At 34.1% G+C, this 27047-nt stretch overlaps 1 protein-coding gene across 1 annotated transcript; it reads right to left on the reverse strand.

The window, feature by feature from the left end:
- Positions 1-15892: 15892 nt before the first annotated feature.
- Positions 15893-23621, reverse strand: LOC139897619 (65-kDa microtubule-associated protein 8). Its single transcript, XM_071880310.1, has 11 exons — positions 23464-23621; positions 19442-19645; positions 19027-19284; positions 18561-18773; positions 18164-18313; positions 17920-18079; positions 17688-17839; positions 17197-17284; positions 16885-16958; positions 16500-16577; positions 15893-16249 (listed from the first exon to the last, which is right to left on the reverse strand). The coding sequence occupies exons 1-11, from the start codon at positions 23545-23547 to the stop codon at positions 15965-15967; spliced, it is 1746 nt and encodes a 581-aa protein (XP_071736411.1). The 5' UTR covers positions 23548-23621; the 3' UTR covers positions 15893-15964.
- Between the last annotated feature and the right edge of the window lie 3426 nt (positions 23622-27047).

Below are 27047 nucleotides of genomic sequence, written 5' to 3' on the forward strand. Positions count from 1 at the left end.
GTGATCGGGATTTGGAAAACAATTATGATGATGTAGAGATTTAAAACCGAAACCCTGTTATTTTTTTCCCTTTCAATCATTGTTTCGTGAATCTATCTGGACACAGTCTTAATACATCTTGGGCCGAGGATTAGAAATTCTGTTGGGCCGAGTTTCTTGTTATGTTAATTGGGCCGAAAAGTGTTATTGGGCCGTGTAATTGCTGTTGGGCCAAAATAAAATATGGGTTATATATTTTATAATATGGGATTAAATAAGAAAAGTACGTAGCAGTCAAGTGGTTTAGTGTGTTTGTGTTCAACCGAGAGGTCTTGGGTTCGAGCCCGGTCCGGGGCAATTTTTTTGGGGGAAAAACTGCAAGGTAGTCTTCTTTTATTATATTTATTAGCATTATAATAATAATAATTATTATTATTATTATTATTATTATTATTATTATTATTACTAGTATTATCATTGAGATTATAAGTATCATCATTTTTATTAACATTACTATATAATATTAAAATATTTTAATAAATATCTATAGAAGTAAACTCACTGTAGTAATAGTAAATACTAATTAGTTATTTAAAATGAATAATATAAATATATCTAACTTACTATTTTAATATAGCAAATTATGGATTTTTAATATTAATAAAGCTATATAAATATTAATTATTTTAAATATATATAAAGTAAGTATATAGGTCATATAATTTAAGATATAATATATGAATTTATTTGATTACAACAATATGTGTTAATATATATATAAATGATATAGGTTCGTGAATCCGAGGCCAACCCTGCATTGTTCAGTTCCGTCGTATGCATATTTTTACTACAAAATATCGTATCGTGAGTTTCATTTGCTCCCTTTTTAAATGCTTTTGCAATATATATTTTTGGGCTAGAATACATGCGCTGTTTTTATAAATGTTTGACGAAATAGACACAAGTACTTGAAACTACATTCTATGGTTGGATTATTATACCGGATATCACCCTTTTTAGCTTGGTAGCCTAAGAATTAGTTGAACGTTATAATTGCCACTAATTGATGTGAATTCTAAAGATAGATCTATCAGGCCCAACAAGCCTTATCCGGGTTGCGGATGCTTTAGTACTTCGATTTATCATATCCGATGAGAGTCCCGGAATGATGGGGATATTCTAGATGCATTTTGTTAATGTCGGTTACCAGGTGTTCACCATATGAATGATTTTTATACGCAGGTTATGTGTGTCATGTTTTGTACACGAGATATGTGTGCGGTTAAATATATGAAAATCTTGTGGTCTATTAAACTATTGAAATGATTGTTATGATAAACCTTTGAACTCACCAACCTTTTGATTGACACTTTTAAGCATGTTTATTCTCAGGTATGAAAGAAATCTTTCGCTGTGCATTTGCTCATTTTAAAGATATTACATGGAGTCGTACATGGCATATTTAGGTCAGTACCTCGCAATGGGACCAAATTTTGTTGACTTCGTCCAGATGGATTAGGACGGGTCGTTTCATGTGAGGTCGATTGTGGTAGTCTGGTCGGGTCATGATGTTACTGATTGTTCAATAGCATAGAAGGACGCATGTGTTGCGTCTGGACGGTTATGCGATGGATTCTAGTAAAGCGGACTATCGGTAGACTGTAGTCGGATCAGCTAAGTCGTGTGCTCGTACACGCTGTCGATCCTCATATTATCTGATGTTGTTTTATGCTAGTTCAGGACGTTGGCATATTGGTGACCCTTGCATGTTCAGTTGCTTATGCTTGGTCTGTTAGAAAGTATCCATTCACTTAGTAGTTGAGCTAATCCCCCACATTTCCACCCCTTGCAGGTTTAGGTACTGTTGCTTAGGACGGGAGTTGCGAACGGGTTAGGAGACATGTTTAACTATAATCTGAACTCTGATGTTGTCTCTTTTGTACTATTTTAAGTAACACCGTCATTTTGGAATGTTGTAATGAATAATAATTAAGTTGATTTCTTAACTATGATTTGTAAATGTTAACCAGGGTTATTTTGGTAATTACTAGTACTTCCGCTGCGACTTTAAAAAAAATCAGGGTGTTACAAATAGGATGGGTAACTTGTCAATATGGGTTTTTATCATAATTTGGAATTTAGATTCTAATCGTGTTTCATTATTGTTTACATGTTTGCGAATTTGCAAATTAATTCGGAAGAAATAATGATGACAAAAAAGCAACAAAGCCACAGGAAAAGTGGAAATTCTCCAGATGAATATGATTATCGATATCCAAGTTCTTTCAATTTCATAACAAGTGTAGAGAATATTAATGAAAATACAAGTGATACGACAATAACCCCAAATTTGTCCAAGAATTCGCATATAGAAGTTAATGATCAAATATCAATAACGGTGGGGCAATCGTTGACATAAAAGCGTCCTGATGAAAATCTTCAACATCAAACTCCTTTTAGGGAGGAAAACGCTATGTAAATTTCTACACCGCCATTTATATCGGAAAACGCTAATAAAAGCGCAAATAATGATAGATTCATGTCTCAAAATCAATTGCTAAAGAGTAAAGAGTAAGGAAAACCATAAAAACAGTGAAAAGATTGATCTCACCAAATGAGGCGCATCAAAAGTTGTACGAACTTGATTACAGAGTCCTTCTAGGACCTAACCATACATGGCCAAGCGCCGAAGAAATTCCAAATGAACAGCGACCTATTTCACCTCAAATTGAAGAAATTTTTGAAGAAGAACATATGTAGTAAGTATTTGGATAGCCAGTCCAACAATCAAATCCTGCAGATGAACCGGTGATATTTGTTGTATCATATTGTGTAGAGTAGTCATCAACAAGTGATACGACAAATATAAATAATTAAAAGAACTTTATTGTTTATATTTGTTGAAGGTTGATGATATGAGTTATAGAGTAGGTTTTGGAGTTTTGGTGTTGGTTTACACGTGATTTGAAGCTCAATTATCAGCAAAGTTTATTCTGGTTCATATTGTTGATTAACATCATAAAGATAGAGAGTTCCAAGCTCCATTTACATGGTATAGTTAAAGAATGGTGAAGTTATGTGAAAAGTTGGTGGTTTTGCAAAAGTTACACGCCTACACGAAAATGGCCATATTTCACTCATAGGAACACAGATTAAGGTGAATCAAAGGCCCAGACATCCATATATTAGAGCTCTACAACCTTCTTTTGTATGTTTACTGTAAAAAAGTGTGCACCACAAAGATTTGGTGCGAACAGCGCCGATGGGCAGAAAACAAGATCAGAAGCAACAAATTTCGAGCAGCTCTCCACTTTTCACAAGTGCGCGCCACTCACTTCAACTGCATGTTGCGCAACCCCTATGATGCGTTTTTGGGGTATTTAAGCCACTATTAGGTCATTTATCATATTGTCATTCATATAGCCTCTACCAGAGCTTTTTGGGATGAAGTTTGGAGGTTTTTGGAGAACTAGAGGGCCATTCAATCAATCATCATCAAGATTTAAGCTTTGATCATCACATACTTGAAGATTCATCAATCTCACAAGGTTTAATCTTTTGTTCATCAATAATGGTTATGTCTTTTGATAATTTTATTATTTCTTTGATCATGATGTTAGGCTAAACTTTTTATGTTTTCTTATAGTCATAACTGAGATGGTTGGATGATTATCTTTTATATTTTATTGACTTATGCATGTTAGTTTGATTAATTGTATAAAAAATCATGTTTGTTTATACCATTGTTCAAGTTAATTAATGTATGTGATCGTCTAATTGAGTGAATACTTGTTGGAGTCTGCTGCATGTATTTTCAATTGTTAAATCCATTAGTATTTATTTGATTATGGTTGTATAATTTGGTGACATGAATTGGAGTCTGGCATAATTAATTCGGGTGGTTATTTGGGTTGGTTGAATTGGACAGTATTTGGACCAATGAGATGAATTAATTAGCATATTGGTTAAAACATGTGTGAATTGTGTTCAGCGAACGCTGGCATAATTTGTGATGCTATTAACATAGGTCACAATTTGAATTGTCATTCTTATTGATTTAATAAGTCATAAAATAAGAGGTCTTATGTGAAGGAAACCCTGCACTATGTAATTTGAGTTTGCGTATTTGCTCAAGGGAACTCTTGGTGAACCGACCTAGTATGCCACATGTGTTGTCAATTAAACTATTCTTTATTACATGTCATCCAACGTCGAGGGAAAAAGGTATAGGGGAGCATTTCCATTATTCTTATATCAAATCTATCTTTAAACCTTTTTATTAATATTAAACATAAAAAATGAGGTCTTTTAATTTAAAACTCTTTCTAATTGGCTAGTCGTTAAATAACCACTACAAACAACTTGTTATTTTCTACTATCTTTTATTAGTTATTAGTTTAATTACATATAGTTAATAATCTTGATTTGCGTGAACACTGTTCTTGGAACGATACACAGATTTTACCATTTGCTATATTGCTACATGATCGGGTAGACTGTCTGTGATCGTGTTTATCCGTAAACCGGTATTTTTTTTAATATAAATTATATACACGATTTTACACATCAACCGGTTCCCAAGCACCAACTAGCAAAAGCGCCAATAAGTGAATCGGAAATAACTGAAGTAAACCGCACAAAATCTAAAAAACCTTATCCGCCAATTTTAAGAACTATTGAAACAGGTGAAACTTCAGCCAATAATGATAAGGAAAAATCACAACAATTTTTAGCATATATATTCAAAAAGTTAGCGCCAGAAAGAATGGCATATGCATTTGCGCAACCTGATGCAATACAAAAAATGATGGAGAATTATTGTGCGGATCTTAAAGAAAAACAATCTAAAAAATCAACAGAATTTACCTCAGCTACAGAAAGAATTTGTTGTTCTATCACTGTGCCACCAATATCCGGCTGCTTAAGGGATATATGCGTGACTTACAGACCCATTATATTTTTTGTAAAATTTTGAAGGTGTACTCTGTACATATAACTCGGATGAACTCGTAGCATGCCGAGTATTTCCTATGGCCTTGCAAGGGCTTGCACGAGAATGGTGTCATAATTTGAATGCCCGAAGCATTATGGGATTCACAGATCCGCAAGAAATTTTTTTGTTACAATTTCAGATTTATTACCGCAGAAGAAGACACATATAGTATGCCATGACATTCATGTAACGACCCGACAAAATCGTCATTGACGGCGCCGTTAACTTAGGTCCCGTTGCATGGTCATGGTCCCTATATGAGACGCGTTTGACCAAAATTATGTCGCATTCATTTGAAACGTACAAGACTTGCAAAGTTTAGTTTACCAAACGGATCGACAACAAGTTTAAGTTTTACAAAAGATGTATAGTATAAATGAAATAACTTGCGACATAATTAGTTTAAAATCACGGTTACTATAAATAGCGTAAGTATGTATGCTTTAAGTTTGAATCCAAAGGTGCTATCACTAGCGTATGCATGTATGCTTGACCCCAAGCAAGTAATCAAAGTGTGCGGAAGCATGTATCAAATAGCCAAGTATGAACCTTAGAAACATATAGAAAACTGTCAACGCAAAACGTTGATGAAATCATAGGTGTATTTGTAAACGTTGTTTTGAACCACAAGATTTAGTATTTCTATAACGTTGATTATCTAAATCGTTTACATTCCAAAAGTATGTTCGCGAGCACCCATTTATCAAGACTTAACTTTCCTTCTATAGAACCCCATCACAATAGTGTTAGAACATACACTGTTTTTTGAAAATATATTTCATCCGCATAACGGTAGCGAACCGTCCGAATGAGGGTTTGTCAAACCCGTATGGCCTTACAACATAAGTTCTCACTTACACCCGGCAAGTGTAACTAATGATAATCGAATTGAGGATTTTTGTTCAAACTTGCTGTGGAATGTTTGTTTCTTCGTACTTGTGTTCAAAGTATAAAAGTAAGTAGTACAAGATATAACAAAGTATATATTTCTCAGCCCACGATTTAAAAGAATAAAAGTTGTTGAAAAGGTGGGACTATGATCTCACCTCGATTGCACGAGTATAAATGTACTTCACAAAGTAAACGTGTGCATGAAAGTTGCTTAGCCTTGACCTAAACAAGTAAGTTGTATTAATTAAGCGGTCACGACACAAGGTCAGGCAAAATGTGTTCAATTAGTCCTATGACTCGTTACGACTTGATTAATATAGCATGTGAATCATGTTGTCATATTTCATGCAAGAATCAAGTATAAACGAAGATTAGAACGATTGCATAAGTTTTGGTTAAGATTGACTAAAAGTCAAACTTGGTCAAAGTCAACGGGGTTGGGTCGGGTATCCGACAATTTTTCTAAGTTATATAATCATATATGAGCATGTTGGCCAAGTTTCATGTTAATCGGAGGTGCGTAGCATAGTTAGAATTTAACGAAAAATGACAATTTTGGACAGCCCCTGATAGATCATCTGGACATCGTCCAGAATGGCTGGACGGCGTCCAGCAGTGAAGGGTGGGACGGCGTCCAAGGGATTGGGATGGAGTCCAAATGTATTACAGATTGTTGCTGCTGCAATTCGACAAGTCTCGAACCAAAACACTTTCAAACACAAAATATGAACCGAAAACATTCAAAACACGTATCTTATATCGTTGGAAAGGTATTTTGACGAGGAATACAACTAAATACATATCATCAAACAATTACATCATTTAAAATGACTAAATCCTCGTCGAATGATCATTAAAAGTTCATCATTGAAGTGTCAAGTTTGTAAAACGCATTTTATGATTCGGAAACTTACTACACACATATAATATGCCGTTTCGTAGGTAATTTCACATAAAATACAACTTAACACTTACAAATAACATTGCAAATCATTTAATGCATCGAATGTTCATTTTAAGATCTATTAAACCCTAACCAAGAATCACAAAATCAATAATCATGTTAATGTAAGGTTTTCATGTCATCCAACATACCAAAACGAAGCTAATAATGCTAGTAACACTTTTAAAACATAAGGTTTAACATCTAACAACATTTAATCAACCAAAATCAAGGATTTAACAAACCCATTTCAAGTGTTCATGCTAGTTACTCAAAACATCAAGAATAAGCAAACAAATCACATATTCATGTTATAAACGAGCCATAGACACTAACTAACACCATTTCAAGTCTAATAAACGAATTAGAGAAATCTAGAGTTTTTAGAAACTTTACCCTAAGTAGTGAAATTGGTACCAAATCGAAGAGGATGAAGAGAGGATTCCAAATATGTAATTTGTTTTGTTCTAAGCTCCCTAGATCGAATTTGGATGATGATTTAATGAATTTGGAAGTTGAGAGCAAAAATGGAAGAAAAGAAAGAGAGAAAGAGAAGAGTGATTGAATGATTGGTGGTGGTGTGATTGACTAGTTGACCTAGTCAACTAGTTTGATCTCTTAACAAGTTTAGTCCCTCGAGTATAAAAGCGGGTGCGTGAATTAACCAAACGAATTATTTTAAATATGCTAGAGTAAACGAGCGATGTTATAATTAAATAACGAAAATATTATAATGCTAGTCAACGGAAGATACGAATTTAGATAACAAAAGATATTATCTAAAGAAAAAAGATGGGCGTTAAAATAATTTAACAGAAAAATGCGGGATGTTACATTACCCACACCTTAAAAGAAATTTCGTCCCGAAATTTAGTTGAAATTTAGTAGTCGTTGTTTCTTCCTCGAGATCTTGCATTGCCAATTCTACGAATAAGTGAAGGTACTTCTTTGGGCATTTCAACGAACTTCAAAAATCGGGGTTTTACGTTATTTTAGAGTTTGGTTCCACGATTCATAATTTCAACCTGTTCTCCTATGAAGTGGAGTGTATCGTCGATAGGAAGTTCATCAAAAGGATAACAAGTTCTTGTTTCGCAAGACACGTCTTTAAGTTTGATACACAAAATGTAGGATGAACGGAATTTGATTGAGTAGGGAGTTCGAAACGGTAAGCAACGGGTACAATACGCCCCAGAATTTCAAAAGGGTCAAAATATCGCGGATTTAGCTTTCGACGTTTCCCGAAACGGATTACACCTTTTCAAGGTGCGACTTTTAACATTACGCGGCCACCCACTTGGAATTCGAGAGGTTTACGTCTAACATCGGCATAGTGGCGATTACGACCGTCTGGAGCCTTTCTCGGATTTGAACGATCTTAACGGTTATTCCATGAATGGGTTCGGGTCCGGTGGTTTGCTAGTCGCCTACTTCGGGCCCAACGAATAGGAGAACGACATTTGTGGCCATATAAAGTTTCGAAAAGTGTGGCGTTAATACTCGGGTGATAACTATTGTGGTAAGAGAATTCGGTTAAAGGCAAATACTTTTCTTAAGTAAATTTGAAGTTGATAACACAAACTCGTATTATGGTTTCCAAGGTTCGAATCGTACAATTGCTTTGTTCGTCGGTTTGTGGTTGATACGACGTACCCATGTCTAAATGTGGTCCCAAGGCTTTTTGTAAGTCTAGAAGTGAAACGAGCATCTTGATCCGAAACGAGATACATTTTCTCAAGAAATTCGCACTGCGGAAGATTTATCGGTTTCTGAAAACGTTTGTTAGGGTTATTCACCCTCGTGGTGGTGAATACTAGTATAACGTGAAGAGTCTCTCTCTCCATTGATAATTTAGAATAAAAATTTCCTTAAACGGAAGTACGAGTGTAATGCGAGGGAAGTTTCCACCTCGAAGTGAGCATAACAAGCATATTTTAGTTCGTCGATAAAACTGTAAGAAAACGAGATAGTATACGCGTGTAACACATGTTTGAAGTTGAAAGAATTTGTCATTCATTCAGAAGCATAAATATGGTTCGACAATAATCGTAGGTGTGTCCTTGGTATGGTTGTTATCAATATTCTCGGAGTTTTCGGATGTCCAACAAGAAAAATAAAGTCATGTAACATGGCACATGGTGGTGATTAGGTTGATCGAGTCCAATCACCATCACGTGTCATTAGAACTTTGGTATGACTTACCGTAATATAACTACGTTGATCAAGTGACGTTATATTACGCTAACTCATACCTCCATTCCCACATCACTCCATAAAATCAAGTTCGTGTGATCGTAAAGTTTTAAAATGAATAGAGTGTAACGACATCTCTAACGTGACTCGCATTAAATCGAAAAAATTTGTGCAAATCTGAAGATGCGTTTCCCGAGGAAAGTGTATAACTGCTTGTTCACGTCAATGCGGTTCAAGTCAAACAATAATGTCTTGAGGTACGAAGAGGGAAACGATTTATGATAACGAGTAGTACGCAACCATAGTGATAAGTAGTGATGACGATACTCACCTAGAGTAGTGATGGTAGTAACAAGAAGTGGCAGATCGTAAGGAACACCGGTGTGACACCGATAGTAAGTTGAAACGGTGGCGAATAACAATCTGGGAGACAGAGTTCCCGAACAAGTATGACTAATGAAGTCGTCGTCATCCTTACGCGTATGAATCTTGAATTTACGTTTGTTACCAGAAAGTGGTAGAATATGGATTCGTATGATGAAAAGAATTTGGTACCATTAAAAAGTTCACCTAAGAAGATTCAAGTATAAATGCACAAGTATTCAAGTAAGTGCTATCTATAGCAAATGCAAGTCAGAATGCAATGGTTAACTATCCGGTTGTAGTCTAGATTCACTAATGCATCCTAACGACTCTGTCAGACACACTAATGCATATCCTAGTTCCCTACAACCAACGCTCTGATACCATCTGTAACGACCCGACAAAATCGTCATTGACGGCGCCGTTAACTTAGGTCCCGTTGCGTGGTCATAGTCCCTATATGAGACGCGTTTGACCAAAATTATGTCTCATTCATTTGAAACGTGCAAGACTTGCAAAGTTTAGTTTACCAAATGGATCGACAACAAGTTTAAGTTTTACAAAAGATGTATAGTATAAATGAAATAACTTGCGACATAATTAGTTTAAAATCACGGTTGCTATAAATAGCGTAAGTATGTATGCTTTAAGATTGAATCCAAAGGTGCTATCACTAGCGTATGCATGTATGCTTGACCCCAAGCAAGTAATCAAAGTGTGCGGAAGCATGTATCAAGTAGTCAAGTATGAACCTGAGAAACATATAGAAAACTGTCAATGAAAAACGTTGGTGAAATCATAGGTGTATTTGTAAACGTTGTTTTGAACCACAAGATTTAGTATTTCCATAACGTTGATTATCTAAATCATTTGCATTCCAAAAGTATGTTCGCGAGCACCCAATTATCAAGACTTAACTTTCCTTCCATAGAACCCCATCACAATAGTGTTAGAACATACACTGTTTCTCGAAAATATATTTCATCAGCATAACGGTAGCGAACCGTTCGAATGAGGGTTTTTCAAACCCGTATGGCCATACAACATAAGTTCTCGCTTACACTCGGCAAGTGTAACTAATGATAATCGAATTGAGGATTTTTGTTCAAACTCGCTGTGGAATGTTTGTTTCTTCATACTTGTGTTCAAAGTATAAAAGTAAGTAGTACAAGATATAACAAAGTATATGTTTCTCAGCCCACGATTTAAAAGAATAAAAGTTGTTGAAAAGGTGGGACTATGATCTCACCTCGAGTGCACGAGTATGAATGTACTTCACAAAGTAAACGTGTGCATGAAAGTTGCTTAGCCTTGACCTAAACAAGTAAGTTGTATTAAATAACCGGTCACGACACAAGGTCGGGCGAAATGTTGTCAATTAGTCCTATGGCTCGTTACGACTCGATTAATATAGCATGTGAATCATGTTGTCATGTTTCATGAAAGAATCAAGTATAAACGAAGATTAGAACGATTGCATAAGTTTTGGTTAAGTTTGACTAAAAGTCAAACTTGGTCAAAGTCAAAGGGGTCGGGTCGGGTATCTGACAATTTTTCTAAGTTATATAAGCATATATTAGCATGTTGGCCAAGTTTCATGTTAATCGGAGGTGCGTAGCATAGTTAGAATTTAACGAAAAATGACAATTTTGGACAGCCCCTGATAGATCATCTGGACGGCGTACAGAATGGCTGGACGGCGTCCAGTAGTAAAGGGTGGGACGGTATCCAAGGGATTGGGATGGTGTCCAAATGTATTACAGATTACTGCTGCTGCAATTTGACAAGTCTCGAACTAAAACACTTTCAAACACAAAATATGAACCGAAAACATTCAAAACACGTATCTTATATCGTTGGAAAGGTATTTTGATGAGGAATACAACTAAATACATATCATAAAACAATTACATCACTTAAAATGACCAAATCCTCATCGAATGATCGTTAAAAGTTTATCATTGAAGTGTCAAGTTCGTAAAACGCATTTTATGATTCGGAAACTTACTACACACATATAATATGCCGTTTCGTAGGTAATTTCGCATACAATACAACTAAACACTTACAAATAACATTTCAAAGCATTTAATGCATCGAATGTTCGTTTTAAGATTTATCAAACCCTAACCAAGAATCACAAAATCAATAATCATGTTAATGTAAGGTTTTCATGTCATCCAACATATCAAAACGAAGCTAATGATGCTAGTAACACTTTTAACACATAAGATTTAACATCTAACAACATTTAATCAACCAAAATCAAGGATTTAACAAACCCATTTCAAGTGTTCATGCTAGTTACTCAAAACATCAAGAATAAGCAAACAAATCACATATTCATGTTATAAACGAGCCATAGACACTAACTAACACCATTTCAAGTCTAATAAACGAATTAGAGAAATCTAGAGTTTTTAGAAACTTTACCCCAAGTAGTGAAATTGGTACCAAATCGAAGAGGATGAAGAGAGGATTTCAAATATGTAATTTGTTTTGTTGTAAGCTCCCTAGATCGATTTTGGATGATGATTTAATGAATTTGGAAGTTGAGAGCAAAAATGGAAGAAAAGAAAGAGAGAAAGAGAAGAGTGATTGAATGAGTGGTGGTGGTGGGATTGACTAGTTGACCTAGTCAACTAGTTTGATCTCTTAGCAAGTTTAGTCCCTCGAGTTTAAAAGCGGGTGCGTGAATTATCCAAACGAATTATTTTAAATACGCTAGAGTAAACGAGCGATGTTATAATTAAATAACGAAAATATTAAAACGCTAGTCAACGGAAGATACGAATTTAGATAACAAAAGATATTATCTAAAGAAAAAAAGACGGGCGTTAAAATAATTTAACGAAAAAATGCGGGATGTTACAATTCATCAAGGGAACAGGGAATCACTAGTGATTTACTTAAAAGATATACTTATGACTACCAAAAAAATTCCTCATCCTAATGTATTCAATAGCGTGGCGCATCAATAAGATCACAAAAGATGAAACTCAACAAGGATGCGGGTGTTGAAGCAACCATGACTGTAGTCAACAGCGCGCATCCAAAAAAAACTAACAAGATAGGAGAATATTTGTCCACGAATACAAAGAATAAGCTAAAGAAAATTTTAATAGCAAATAACGATATTTTTGCTTGGACGGAAGCAGAAATGATAGGATTACCAGAGAAATTTCACAACATAGGCTAAATGCAAATCCTGCGCTAGAACCTGTAACTCAAAAGTACAGAGGAATGGCTCCAGAACCGCAGCACGTGGTTAAGTGAAGAAGTTGAAAAAAACGGTGAAAGCTAATATTTTGCACGAATTCCAATATCAAACATGGGTGGCTAATCCAATCCTTGTAAAAAGTCAGATAGTTCTTGGCCCAAGTGCATTAATTTTAAAGATATTAATAAAGCTTGCCCGAATGACAATTATCTGCAACCTAAGATTGATTGAAAAGTAGAATGTTTGTCTAGCTTTCGCTATAAATGTTTTCTCGATTCGTATAAAGGATACCACCAAATTTTAATGGCTGCGGAAGAAGAAGAAGAAGAAGAAGAAGATAAAATTGCATTTCACACAGGAAAAGGTATATATAGTTACAAAAAGATGTCGTCTGGTTTTTAAATGATGACGCAACATATCAAAGACTTATTGATAGCGCATTCGATAGTCAAATTGGAAGAAACTTACAAGCGTATGTGGATGATTTTGGTGAATATAAGCGCCACTAAAGAAAATTTTTTAGTTGATATAAATGAAACATTTCAACCACTGAAAAAAATAAACATGAAGTTAAAACCGTTTAATTGTAGCGGTAGAGAAGAAGATTGTAATTTCTGGGATATATTGTTGCTGAGCAAGGAATCAAAGCTAATCCAAAGAAGATAGTAGTAATAGAAAGCATGACTGCCCTAAAATCTGCGAAAATAGTGCAAAGTTTAACGGGAAAATTGGTTGTGTTAACATGATTTTTGTCAAAAGCCGCAAGACAGTTGCATTTTTTTGCACACTAAATGGTTGTTTGAATAAGAATAACTTTCAGTGGACTGAAGAAGAAGATAAATCTTTCCACGAAATGAAAGCATTATTGGCAGAATTACCAACATTAACTGCCCCCATTGCCGGAGAAACTTTGTACTTATATCTTTCCATAACAAACGAAGCATTTGGTTCAATTCTGGTTGTGGAAAGGAAAAAAATGTTTGATATAACGTAAAAATTATTTTGTGCATTTTTACAAATCATAAAATGATAGGATATTGATTTGTTGCTATCACAGGTGCAAATGACAACATATTTTGTTAGTAAAGCGCTATCATGTAGTGAAGTAAACTACGCACCTATTGAATTTTTTTTGTATGCATTAGTTAGCGGATTATCCGCAGAATTACTACTATTGATGCGTAGTCCGCATACATTTGGAAAACATACTATTGTCATTTCAAGTACTCAAGCTATTCATATAAAATTCAAGGTAATTTAAAGGTTCAACATCGGAACGTGGTGATTGATAGATTCCAAACGATGTTTTGTAATAAAAGACGATCATAAGGTCTCAAAACATTATAAACATCAACCGCATTGCACTCGACCTTATTTTAGCTAGTGTAGTTGAATCTAGGCTCGATCATCAATAACATTAATCACATTGATATATGGGAAATGACACTTCGATTAACAGATTTATTATAGATTTAAAATAAGACCTTTCATGCCCAAATCTGAGTTCGATTAATAGCCGAACAGTTTAATGCAATGGCCACTTTTTATAATTCTTTCAGTCTAAAAATTATTGATTATTATATGCATCGTATAGGGGGTTCTTGCTAATATTCTCGAACCGATTATCGATAATGTGTTCTATTCGTGATTCAAATTCAAGTAATGTATAGGGAGTTCTTGTTGATATTCTTGAACCAATAGAATAACTTTCATATTCGATTGGTTCTTTGTCAACTTTGATGATAGGTCTAATTAATTGGGGATGTTTACAGCCGGCGATTGCGATGTAGAAGGAACAAATTGATTAGGGATTTCTTCTACTGCTGCGTGTGTAAGATTTTAATTTTAGTAGGTCCCAATTGGGTTAATCCTAGGACACATTGATGCTTTTAAAAGATGTTGGGCTTTAATTGAGTTTTAAAATGAACACTCTTCTTTATTTTTTTTTATGTAATGTGATTGAACCCATTTGGGTCTTAATTAAACCTAATGGGCCCTCTTTGGAGCTTTGAGCCTTGTTTGCCAGGTGTATCGGAATCTCAACTCTCAACATGTCTACTGTCTACTTACGGAAAAAATAAAAAAAAAATAAAACATTTTACACATGAAATGTCGCCGTTTCTAAAGGATATTAGTAGTTACAAACTATTTTAGTAGAAAACTGTTCAATGCACCATAGTGTGTAGCTCAGTTGGTAACGTATGTGGGCATTTTCGGGTCTAAAACGTGTAAGTTGGCAGGGACACGTTAACCCTGTGTGCCGTAGCACCCACCAATCCCACCCCGAAAGAGACCTGTGCCGGCAAAGTACCTCCTCCCACGTACCACAGTGACGGCAAGGCGATTTTTACCCCAGCTAGCTAGACCCCCGAAACACTTCACAAATTTCCCCCCGGAGGGAGAAATAATTCCATGCGGGGCGCCCAGACTGAGAATCGAACTTGCGCCTTTCTTCGGGTCAAAGCTTCCCCCACTGTGGGCCCAGGGATCAACGGCATCGGGTACCACTGAGCTATAAGCTCGTTGGTATATGTATGTGGGCATTTTGTCACACATAAGTAGAGCTCGGGGTTCGAACCCTACCTCTCATAGCCACAACCGTTAAGTGAATCAAATAAGCCTCCAAATTATGGATATGACAGCCAATTAGGACCGTTCGGAGTTGTTGGTTATCAACCTTTGCCATACGAACTCAAATTAGACATTTGAACATGTGTGTGAGCATATTAAAATAGATTAATTTAAATCTAATACATGCAGGTAAACCATCTCATGTAACTCAAATTAGACATTTGAGCATGTAAGATTGGCATTTGAACATGTGTGTGAGCATACCAAAATAGATTATTTTAAATCTAATACATGTAGGTAAACCATCTCATGTAGTGGGTTGGGTACTCGTGGTTAGGGTACTGATATCTTCTCGAGATATCTCAGGTTTAAATTTTATTAGAAACATATCTTGAGGCTGTCAGGAAAAGGGTTGATTATGAGTAATCCGGTTACACTATGAACATCTAAGTAAGATTTCTCATTTTTTAGAATAGCCAGATAGCTAGAACATGAAAAAATTTATCGGTAATGTTTGAAATATTTGATAACACACATAGATAGATAACATTCCAATTCGCAACCACAACAAGTCATGTCTCCTTATAAACAAAATATATACAAGAATGTCACAAAAAACATCATTTTAAACTTCACTAATTTACAAATGTTCTACTCATTATGAGTATAAAATCAATTATGTAACACTTCAAATACTATTATTAGATTAGATTAGATAATAATAAAATAATAATAATGATAGCTTATTAGTGAAATTAAGTTTCAGCTTAACCAAGAATATTAGTGCATTATCAAGAATGAGTGAACCAACTCAAGGGGATAGATAACTCGAAAACGTTGAAACGGCTGAACCTTGATCACGATGAAGGCGACTACGTGGAACTCTTTTGGGTCCTTGATAACCCCTTACATCATTCACAAAGGGTGCCCTTTGAGATGATGATTTAACACTGTTTATGCCTAGTTGTACGCCTGTAGGAACCCTTCTGAACCCTCCTTCCATACTTTGGTCCAGTCGACGTGAGCTCGTGGTTGGTCTACTCAACATTACGCTCTCGTGCAGGACCACTACTTTACTCTGTGACAGCTTCTTTTCCTACAAGTACAGATCAAAGTTTGTTTACTAAACCTGTTTTCGTTCAACCCATTTTTCTATGGCTACTTGGGTACCATAGACACAAAGTTTTATGAAAAAAGTGACCGGGGAACCAAAAAAAAAAAATTCAAATCATATAAAATGATGACTTTATGTTCAAATATATCATCTTTATGACTTTATGAGGATATATTGATTTTAATTTTAGCTGTTTGTATCTGTTAATACTTTTATAAGAGGTTGTACTAACCTTTTGACGTTGTAGCTTTTCTGCTTCTTTTTCGCGTCTTGACATGTTGTACTCTTCCATCAAGGCCAGTAACGGTACCTACTCAACGAGTGATCAGCTAAAACATGTTTTAACTAACAAGAAACTCATATATGAATGTGTATTTTTTGGTAACGGGGAAAACGAGCACATTGGCTCCCTCATAGCAAGTAAACCTCGGACACTAGGAACCCAAACATCACCTTGATGTAGGGTAAAACAACTTCCACTGTAAATTCCTAATCGAGTTGATCTTACTTTGACAAGGATCGAACCCGAGATCTGCAGCTTCACTAGGAGTCCTGGTGGCCACTTGAGCTATGCCAAAGAGGTTTATATGAACGCGTATTTGATATCTAAAGTTTACCTCATCGTACAAAAACACCTTCTGGCGCTCTTCTTCCCAACTTTTCGTCTTTTCAATCAACGACTCCACCAAATCTGCATTTTGTCAGTATATATATGTTAGTTACTGATTACTATAACTATCATTATCGTACTAAATGGAAAAGGTGTTAAATAAATAATATCAGGTAAAATAGTACCAATGTAAATATAACATTAGATCTATATAAAGCCAACTATTTCATAAGAACAATATTTGTGATAAGATAACATGTAAACAACTGATATGAAATCATGAAAATGAAAATGAATAAGTTTAGCCTAACAGCAATACCTTGTATTTTGTTGACCATTACTCGGGCACGTTCAGCCCGTTTCAGATTCTTATGAGCACCTCTACTAATCGAATACCTATTCTCGTCCTGACCAAAAAAATTATTAATGTAAATACACAATTTATGACGACGATAAGACCACTCTCATGATATACTTCCCAGCGCTACATCAGCATTTTTCCACATTTCCTCCCAAGATATGAACACTGATATCCAACATCATTCCTCACCATCATATGGACCCACCAAATTAATCTAATAAACCAATTTACAAGTGTTCCATCCAGAAGTACAAACAAATAAAACATTACCAACCGTCCTGGATTATGCTATGAAAAAACAAATCGGAGTCCAAAATGTTGAGGGCTATGTGTGAGGAGGCCCATAGCACATTTGCTAATATTGGTGCCCTCGAGGGCTAGTGTGAGGGCGAATAGTGAGCACACATTGATATTGGTGCCTTAACACAATGTAATACGTAGTAACTAACCATGTTATATTCTTCTAGCCATCGCTCTTCATCTCGTGCTAATGCCCATTTTTCGACCTTCTCCATAATCATTTTTCTACTCAACGCTTCGTCTTCAGCTCTAGCAATTTTCTCATCCATATTCTTTAAAAGATCCACATAATCCATCTCTCCTATGACACAATAATCACACTTTCAACATTTGAGTGTGACACATTTTATGACAAAAACGAATGTAATGAAAAAATCTAACCACGATTAATGGAATTAACGACATGGTCCATCTCTGAAACAGAAGGGACCTTCATGTGTGATCGGCGACATATTTCTTCAAGCTCAGTTTGCTTCTTTATGATAAGTTCTTTCATTTTGCTTGCTTTCAGCTGATCTAATCTTTCGACCTCGGCCTCAGCCTATAACATTTATACGAAAATGCAGTTAAATTCAAAGTATTTGATTCCATTTATTAAATACTCCGTATTATGTAACATACAAACCTGCTCGATTATCATCATGGCTAGGCTTCCTGGAGTGGAGGTATTCGTCCAAGTCGTTAAACAAGAAATGTGTGAAAATATTTCGCGATCAACGTAAGGTGTGTTCATTATATCCCATAAGTTCTTCAAAGTATCCCCAAGTTTACGAAGCTGCAAAAACATTGGAGAGTTTCACTGAACCAGGATTGTGTATTTTGACTTTTTAGGTCAAACTTATTATTTTTCAAGCTCAAAATTACTCTATTTTCACCAAAGGTTTCTTGAATTGTTTAACTTGTTAATAACGTACATATACTTTTAATCATTTTTTTGAAACTTGTAAATGTTTTTCAAAATTGAGGTCAAGATCATTCTGTTTGACCTTAAAAGTCAAAGTGTACATAAGGTTAAAGTTTACCTTTTCGATCCGAGAAACCTTTTCTGCTTCAAGGGATTCTAATGCGGTATTGAGTTTATCCAATATAGAGTCACTCATGTTCTTCGATAGACCCGATAACTCATTCAAGCTTGGGTGCACCTTCGTTAAGATCATCGATGAATCCATTCCTAATTTAGCCGACAAATCTTGAATCTTGCTTATATAATTTTTCACCCTTTCGAGCCTTTTACTCTTAAAAAACAGCGAAACAAAAAAGTACATAACATTAGCAATTAAATCAATTAATTCTTTACAACTTGATATATTTTTTATACGTTGTTCAAAAAACTGTAAACCATGAAGTTGTGGATTCGAGTACCAGATTTGGTATGTGGAACATTCTTAGAGTAATTTTTTCAAATGACGTCAATAAAAAAAGTACCAGATTTAGTCGACCCGAACTTATAATGGCTAAATCCACAATTTAGTATTAGGATCATTGTACCTTGTCAACATGAAGCCTTTGAAGCTCCATTTGATATTCTTCGAGTTTCTTTAATGAAAGATCATTTTCATCTACTATAACGTCAGTTAATGATTCGTCATATTCAGATTGACCCGCAATTTCTGCAGAAATCTTTTGAATTTCAATTTGTATGTTTCGAAACTTCTTCATTCTATCCGACTTTCTAATTTGCATTTTCTGTAGCGCTGGTGCAATCGCCCCAAGTTGCTCTTTTAACGTTCCTGCCATTTTTTCTGGCTACATATAACAAAATGTCTTATTTTCAAATTTGAACTAAACAAATTTTGTACTTCTGTATTTTGCATTTACAATAAAAAATGAATACATCATAAAGTCAACGTTTATCAAACTGTGATTTGAAGATATGTTACTAGTGAAGTTTGAAGGGGTTTACCCTTGCAGGAAGTGAACGTTCATCAAGTGACAAAAGCAGATGTGTAAATTGAGCTTCAGAATCGGCCAATTGCTGATGCAAATGTGCGCGTAACATATTTGCATTGTCGACTTTCCTTCTATAAACCTGAAGACACTCGTGTTCGAGATCAACTAGAACTTTTTCTCTTTCAAATTGATCTTCACCAACTTCATCCCAAATCATCTGCTATATGTATAATAATTACATATTCTTTCACAAAACATACAAAATAATGTGTATAAATGAAACAATTAAAAGTATTTAGTATTAAGGTAGTTAATCACACTTCAACAAGAAGTTTAGAGTTTTACTTTGACTTGTTTACACTTTTATGGAAAAATTAAACGGATATTTGTATCATATTAGTGATCGTATTCCTAAAGTTTAATTATATGAATCATTATTGTAGTTGCAAATATCACACGGATGTCTCTTGATATGACGACAATTTTTTTTAATTAAATTTTTTTATGGAATGTTGGCACCTCGAAAAATCGAATTCCCAATCTCTAACACAGAGGTGCGGGTCATCACCAGTGGCCAGTGGATCAATAACACAAGGATGATGTGAGGATGATGTGATGACAATTAGTTGTTGACGTTAAGGAACCATTAATATTTTTCTTTCACATATTAAGTTATCTAATCTAGTACTCTGTAATTCTTTTTTAATTGTATAAAACTATTTATTTTAATAATCTTATATATAAATTAACTTAAATTATTTTTACTTTATTTTGTGAAGTTTTCTAAAAACTAAAATATTCAACTTAAGTATTCATATATGCTAGTATTTGTAAGTGTCGTAAACTACAATATTTTCATTAAAAGGACAAATTGTGATTCAAGGAATCTCTACGAACTCGCTATTAATAATACGATATTAGACCATATATATAACCTAGCGTCACTTTCCTTCCGTTATCCTACATGGCAAAACTGACAAAAACTGATGGAGCATAACAGAGCGTCAGAACTGATGTGAGGCGTCAGTTGGACTTCTGACGCAAAACAATGTCACTTTCTCCTTCAACCAATCACTGATTTTTCTAGATTTAATAAAGATATATATTTCATAATTAATTTATTTTTTCCCACCAAATTTCCAATCATATTTTACCACATTACCCTACTCAATATTTGACAAAAAACTGACACAATGGTTAAACAATGCCAGAAACTGACATTGCCTAGTCATATGCAAGGTTGAAAAAATCAGAAAAATCGACCGAGTCCTCGCCGAGAAATCATTTTGGAGTTGCTGCAGAGTTCTCATTTTGGAATCGGTTAAAAAATGGGTCAACGACCGATAATTTAAGTTTCTCCGCCAAAAATCGGTCAAACCTCAGTCAAATCTCGAGTATCATAAAAATTATCCCAAAAGTCAACGAAAGTCAACCGCCTAGAACTCCAAGAAATGGTCCCGCCGAGAACTCTCCGAGTTCCGATTTTTACAACCTTGGTCACAGGCAGATTGCACTTTTTGGCCAAAAAGTGCATAAACTGTCTGTGATATCACACACATCACTAGAAATATTATGATTTAATAAAGATATTTTTTTCATAATAAATGTATTTTTTCACCAAATTTTCGTTCATATTTTACTACATCACCTTATTCAATATTTGACACAAAAAACTGACACAACGGTTAAACAATGTCAGAAACTAACATTGTCTAGTCAGAGTAAGTTTGCATTTTTTGTCAAAAAGTGCATAAACTATATGTAATATCACATATATCATTAGAAATAGTCTTAGGTTGTAGTGATTGTTAGAATAAAAATATGCGAAGTGATATTCTCAACACAATTTTTGAGGCCACACATAATTGAGGACATATGACATTGTTTATTTAATGTGTACTTTTAACCTTAGCACTTAAACTCATTTATTTAATTAATTTGACGGGGTCATGTCCTCATGAGAAAATATATCATTGATAATAATGTTCATGTCCTAAAGAGAACATGTGTTGATGTGACGGTCTGTCCTATTGAGTAATGACATTAGACCACTCCCTATGGGAGCATTATCCGTCGCCACCCATTACCACCTGTTGTCACCCGTTCATTACCCGCATAATGCCATAGGCACCAATTCATTATAGGCATTAGTTATAGGGCTTTCACCATGAATTTAACGAGTGCCTCTCAATTCATTATAGACATTAGTGGGGTCTACTAGTACTATTTTCTAACCAAATACTCCATTCAACATATGTACAAGCATTATTGCATATCGTATAACCATTTTTTATTTACATTGTACAAGTATTAATTCGTATTGTACAAGCATTCATATATATTTAACTGTATTTTATTTTTTATTTTTTTATTTTTTAAATATATTTAACCGTATTTGTGTTTATAATAAAAGTGTTGTTTTAAAAAATTGTGATTATGTGTATAATTAATGACATGACAATTAAGAGGAAGATGTTTTAACCATTACAGGCAGTGTGTAGTTATAAGATTTTATGAGTTAGTTATACGATTTGAGTGTTGATGTGGTACTGATGTGGAAGGTTAAGAGGATAAATAGTTTAGTTACGATAGGGAGTAGCCTTATTGTTGAGAGTGATCTGATAGATCAACTCAAATTATCTAAATACCCTTAAATGATGTTTTACTCAATTTCTTATTATAATTTTTTGAAGGATATATTTGAAACATGACATGAAATAATGAAGAATTTATAAAATAAAAGTGGAAGTGACACATCCCACGAATTTTTTTAGGCTAAAAACAAAACAAAACAAAAAAAATAGATTAATAAATAGAAAACATTTTATTATAAAGATGAAATCTAACAAAGATCAATACCACAACCAACCCAAACAAACATAGTACACCAACACTACGTGTATGTTTCCTATTTATCAATGTATGTTTGACAAAATTAACTTTTAACTAATTGTTGATAGCTTATAGCTGATAGCTTGTAGCAGGTAGCTGCTATCTTTTTATATGTAATTAGGTGTTTGATAGGGTAATCGAACTGTTAAAATAAAAAGTACAATGACAAGAAAATTAATAGTTTTTTCTTAAACGATAGTTCAATTAGTTTTTAGTTTTTAATTTTTTATTTTCCTCAAAAAACTTAAGCTCTTGTAACCAAACAATAGTTTTTTACCTAATAGGACCTTTTCTTTTTCATAAAAAAGTTAGAAACTATAAAATCCTAAAAACTCTAAAAAAAAACTTGTTGCCAAATATTTCATACAACCATAAACAACCAAAATCTAAGGTACATTAATCTAAGAATAAAACTATGTAATTTTATTGAATTTATGTAGTTTAAGATTAAGTTGATTATTTTATGTTTAAATAATTTTACAAGATTAAATAAAACTACCAAATTAAATTTTAAAAGTTACTATTAATAAATTAATTTATGCAATTAAATATACTATTACAAAATAAAAGTTTGAAAAGATAATACATTATAATTATATTATTAAAGACTATATTTTTACTATTCACACCATTTTTTTTTATTGTTGTTAAAGGTTATTTTTGTCTTTTTGCTTACCAGTTATTTATGTTCATTTAACATCAACGAATAACAAATTTTTTTTAAAAAAAAAAAGAAGACAAATAACAATGGTTATTATATATATCGATGGACGATCTGCGTAACATTTGCAAATATCAAGAATGATATATAACAAAAGAAAATTTATATACGCGACTAGTAATTTAGAACAAATCACGAGCCATGTTATTAAGACCATTTCAATGTATAAACTTAAATGATTTGCTTAGCATTTAATTCATAATATTTTACACTTTTCGTTGTATACATACATACAACTAAAAGGTGTGATTGTTTCTTGTAGAAGTAAACAGTTCATGATACAAAGAGATGCAAATTATCTTTAAACTCGTATGATCACTTAGTCGAAAAAATTGGAATAAGTATAATCACTTTACGTAAAACTGTTTTACGGACACGTATTATATTCAAACTTAAGTGATGAAACTGTAACAAAAACTTGCCTGTAGTTCTTGTAAGAGATAGCCACACGATGTCTCGAGCATTGCTGCCATTCGAGTAGCCATTAGCGTCTGAAACGAACCCATATATCAGAGTGAGTACGTTATCTTGATGTGTTAATGTGTAGTTGTGGAATTAAAGATGAAATAATTGAAGTATGGAGGTTTTGTGGGTGGGTTTTGCTTAAAAGACAAGGCTTTGCCTATACTAGTTGGTGACTGTGTGAAGCTTTGGATTCAAGAATTCTTTTTAACATCCAGCTATGGGAATTTTCATATAATTTGGTAATGGAAGTTACTAATTTTGGGGTGATCAAGATATTTTCTTATTCTTATGCTAGGTATGGCAAAAATAGTGCTAGGTATATATATGGCAAGAATACTCATATAGTCAAATCTAAAATTCGGCATTTCTAAGCCGAGTTCAAGTTTGGGTTTATAGCCGAGTATAACGATGGTTTTAATCTTTTGTGGGTTAGGGTCGAGGGCAGTGTTATAAACAACATTCGTTGTGTCTGCTGCGTCGTCCGTTGCGACGTCCGTGGCTGCGTTTAGGTGAGTAATCCATCTCGACCCCGTCCCGTCTTCTAAAAAGTCGGTCAACAGTGAAAAGTCGGGTCAAATGCAGGAAAGGTCGGGTCAACGCCGGTCAAAGTCAAAAATTCGAATAAAATCGGTCAAAAGTCAGTCAATTGATCAAAATTTGCGTAGTTTAGTGTTACTTTTTTGTATTATATTAACGATAATAGTGATTAGAGGTAAAAACTTGTCAACGAAAGTTTTTTTTGTTTTAAAATGTGTGTGTGTGTGTATATATATTTATACATAAAAGTCAACGTTAGTCAACGTCCGTATCGACCCCCGTCTCGACGTCTTATGGTCCTGACCGTCTCGACCATATTTCACGTCTTTTTCAACCTTGGTCCGAGGGACTATTTTAGATTCAAACCAGCATATTCAACTCATATATCTAAAAATGATCTGAATCCATAACCATTAAGTTATAGTAATAAAAATATTTAGATTTTTATCACCTATTACTCAAAAGTCAAAAAACGTGCTCTAATTTTCTCCGATCCTAACTCGTTATATTCAATTCTCTCAAATTTCTTTTTTTACAAGAACCATTTCAATATTTAGTATTCAAAATTTTAAGAACAACGGGGATCCCTGATATCTATAGTGAAATTCCTTAACTCGAAAGTTAGTAGGTAAATGAAAACTCGAATACAAAATGGAATTTCTTAATCGAATTCGAAGAAAGTATTATCTACTCCCGACCCGTTAGCATCCATATTTTATGGATTGAGAGAAAAAAATTTAAATAAAAATAGTAGTAAGTTACTAGTAAAGTGAAATTTGGTCATATTTGTTGCTTTTGAGGTGTGTATAGATAGGTAACTACTCTTTTTCTAGTTTTTGTGAAGAGCTATCGCTATACAGTAATACACTAATACACTAATTAAATTAAATGAAAAATAACTCTAAAGAGTAACTTAATATACTCCGTACATAAATACATAATTACCCATTACCCATTACCCATACATACTAAATGTCACGGGGGTTTTGGTCGTTTCAGTTATAACGCGCTGTCGCCTTGAGTTTGCGCTCACAATACAAAGAGCCCCCCAACTTTCACACAATTTACACATCGCCCCCTCAACTTTACACTTTTACAGGGGCAAAAAATGTAAATATATAATTTAATTAAAATTAAAAAAAATTAACCCACCCATATTTATAACGGGACCCATCTTCTTATTCGGTGCGAGTTAAATTTTTCCAAGGCCACCGTTCAACTCGAAAAAATCTCACGAACCCAACGGGGCTAACTATATGCGAAACGGACATCGTTAAAAAAACACTACATAACGGGCCCTATATTCACGCTTAGTGCGAGTTAAATTTTTCCGAGACCACCTTTCAACTCGAATTAATTTTACGAACACAACGTGACTAACTATACGCGAAACGGATATCGTAAAAAAAATTAAATATTTCGGGCTAAATTACATACATATACATACACGTCCAACAAACAACCCAACCTATTAGATATATTAGGTATCAAACAAGGTATATTCAAATTCGACCGCGCGCCGAATACAACCGCAGCAACGCGCGGTCAAATTTTTTCTAGTTCCTACTAAATATCCCTTCGTCCTATGTTAATAGTCCACAGATAAAAAAATATACAGTTTAAAAAAATGTCATAAAAGTACTGTACTTTCTGTTTACTTTCCAGTTTTACCCTTACCTTTTCTTTCTCCTTTAATCATATCCACATACATTAAGGGCATAATGCAACTTAAGCTCTTTATTCTTTTCTATTTATAAAAGTGGACTATTAATTTGGGGGGATGATTCTCACACACACTTTTTTAATCCTCACACACCTATTTTAACCTTTTACTCTTCTAATAATACTCAATTGGTGTGTGAGGATCAAAAAAATGTGTGTGAGAATCATCCCCATTAATTTGAGATATCTTAAAATAAAATAATGGACTATTAATATGAAACGAATGGTGTACTTTACTTTTATAATTATTTAAATTTAAACAGAATGTTAACTTTTACAATTATAATTATTTAAATTTAAACAGAATGTTAACTTTTACAATTAGTCTGTCTTTTACCAAAAAGTCAAATTTATCAAATTCAAGCGACAGTTCATTATCGTGTGTGAATTGTATGGTGGAAAAGAGATTTTAATGATGGGTGATAATTTGTACACCACTAAAATTATCCATACACCACTAATTGTGCAATACAATGTTGTACTGTACAATTCCCTAAAGCATGTTTAGTGGTGTATGGATAATTTATAGTGGTGTACGAATCACTCCCCTTTAATGATAGTAGGAAATTTTAGAGAAGGTTTAGTTGATTCAAAAGTGAGTTTTTGACTGTGAATGTATTTGACTTTCATTAACTTAAAATGTCAAATATTTGTATAGTGATATAGTAAAATCGGATTGAAAATTGAGTGAAAAAAATAAATTAATAATAAAAATATGTAGTATTATAATTATGATTGTTTGCTTTGTCCGTGACCCTTCTTTCAATATTTGTTACATTTGCGATTAACGCTTCCTATTGACACACGGTTAATTTCGTCACTTTCTGTCAAGCCAAGTCCAGCTCGTCTCACGCGTCAATCTGCAGCTGCATTACAAACAGCCTTAAATGTAGAATCGAGCGTAAGCTTTAGTTTGATTTTTTTATGTGTATTTTAATTTTATTTATTATTTATTCTTATTATTATTTTTTATATGGTATGAAACAGTTTTTTTTTTTTTTTTTGGACATAATTGGCAACTTAAAAGCACATTGTATAAGGCCACATGCAGTGGTGAGTGAGAGACACCGCCACCCAACGCCACCTGGCTCACCCCCACCACCACAGAATCGCCACATCAACCGCCAGCCACCCTCCTCACCCTTCTAACGGCTCTTTGTGGGGCCCACGTTTTTTTTTTCTTTTCTTTTTTCCAACGGCTAATGATCAGTTTTTTTTAGTTATTTTTTTCCTACCCATTTCATATATATATACACCATTACACTCTCAAATTTTTACACTT

Source organism: Rutidosis leptorrhynchoides, chromosome 3 (genome assembly GCF_046630445.1).
Source record: "Rutidosis leptorrhynchoides isolate AG116_Rl617_1_P2 chromosome 3, CSIRO_AGI_Rlap_v1, whole genome shotgun sequence".
Taxonomy (NCBI): domain Eukaryota; kingdom Viridiplantae; phylum Streptophyta; class Magnoliopsida; order Asterales; family Asteraceae; genus Rutidosis; species Rutidosis leptorrhynchoides.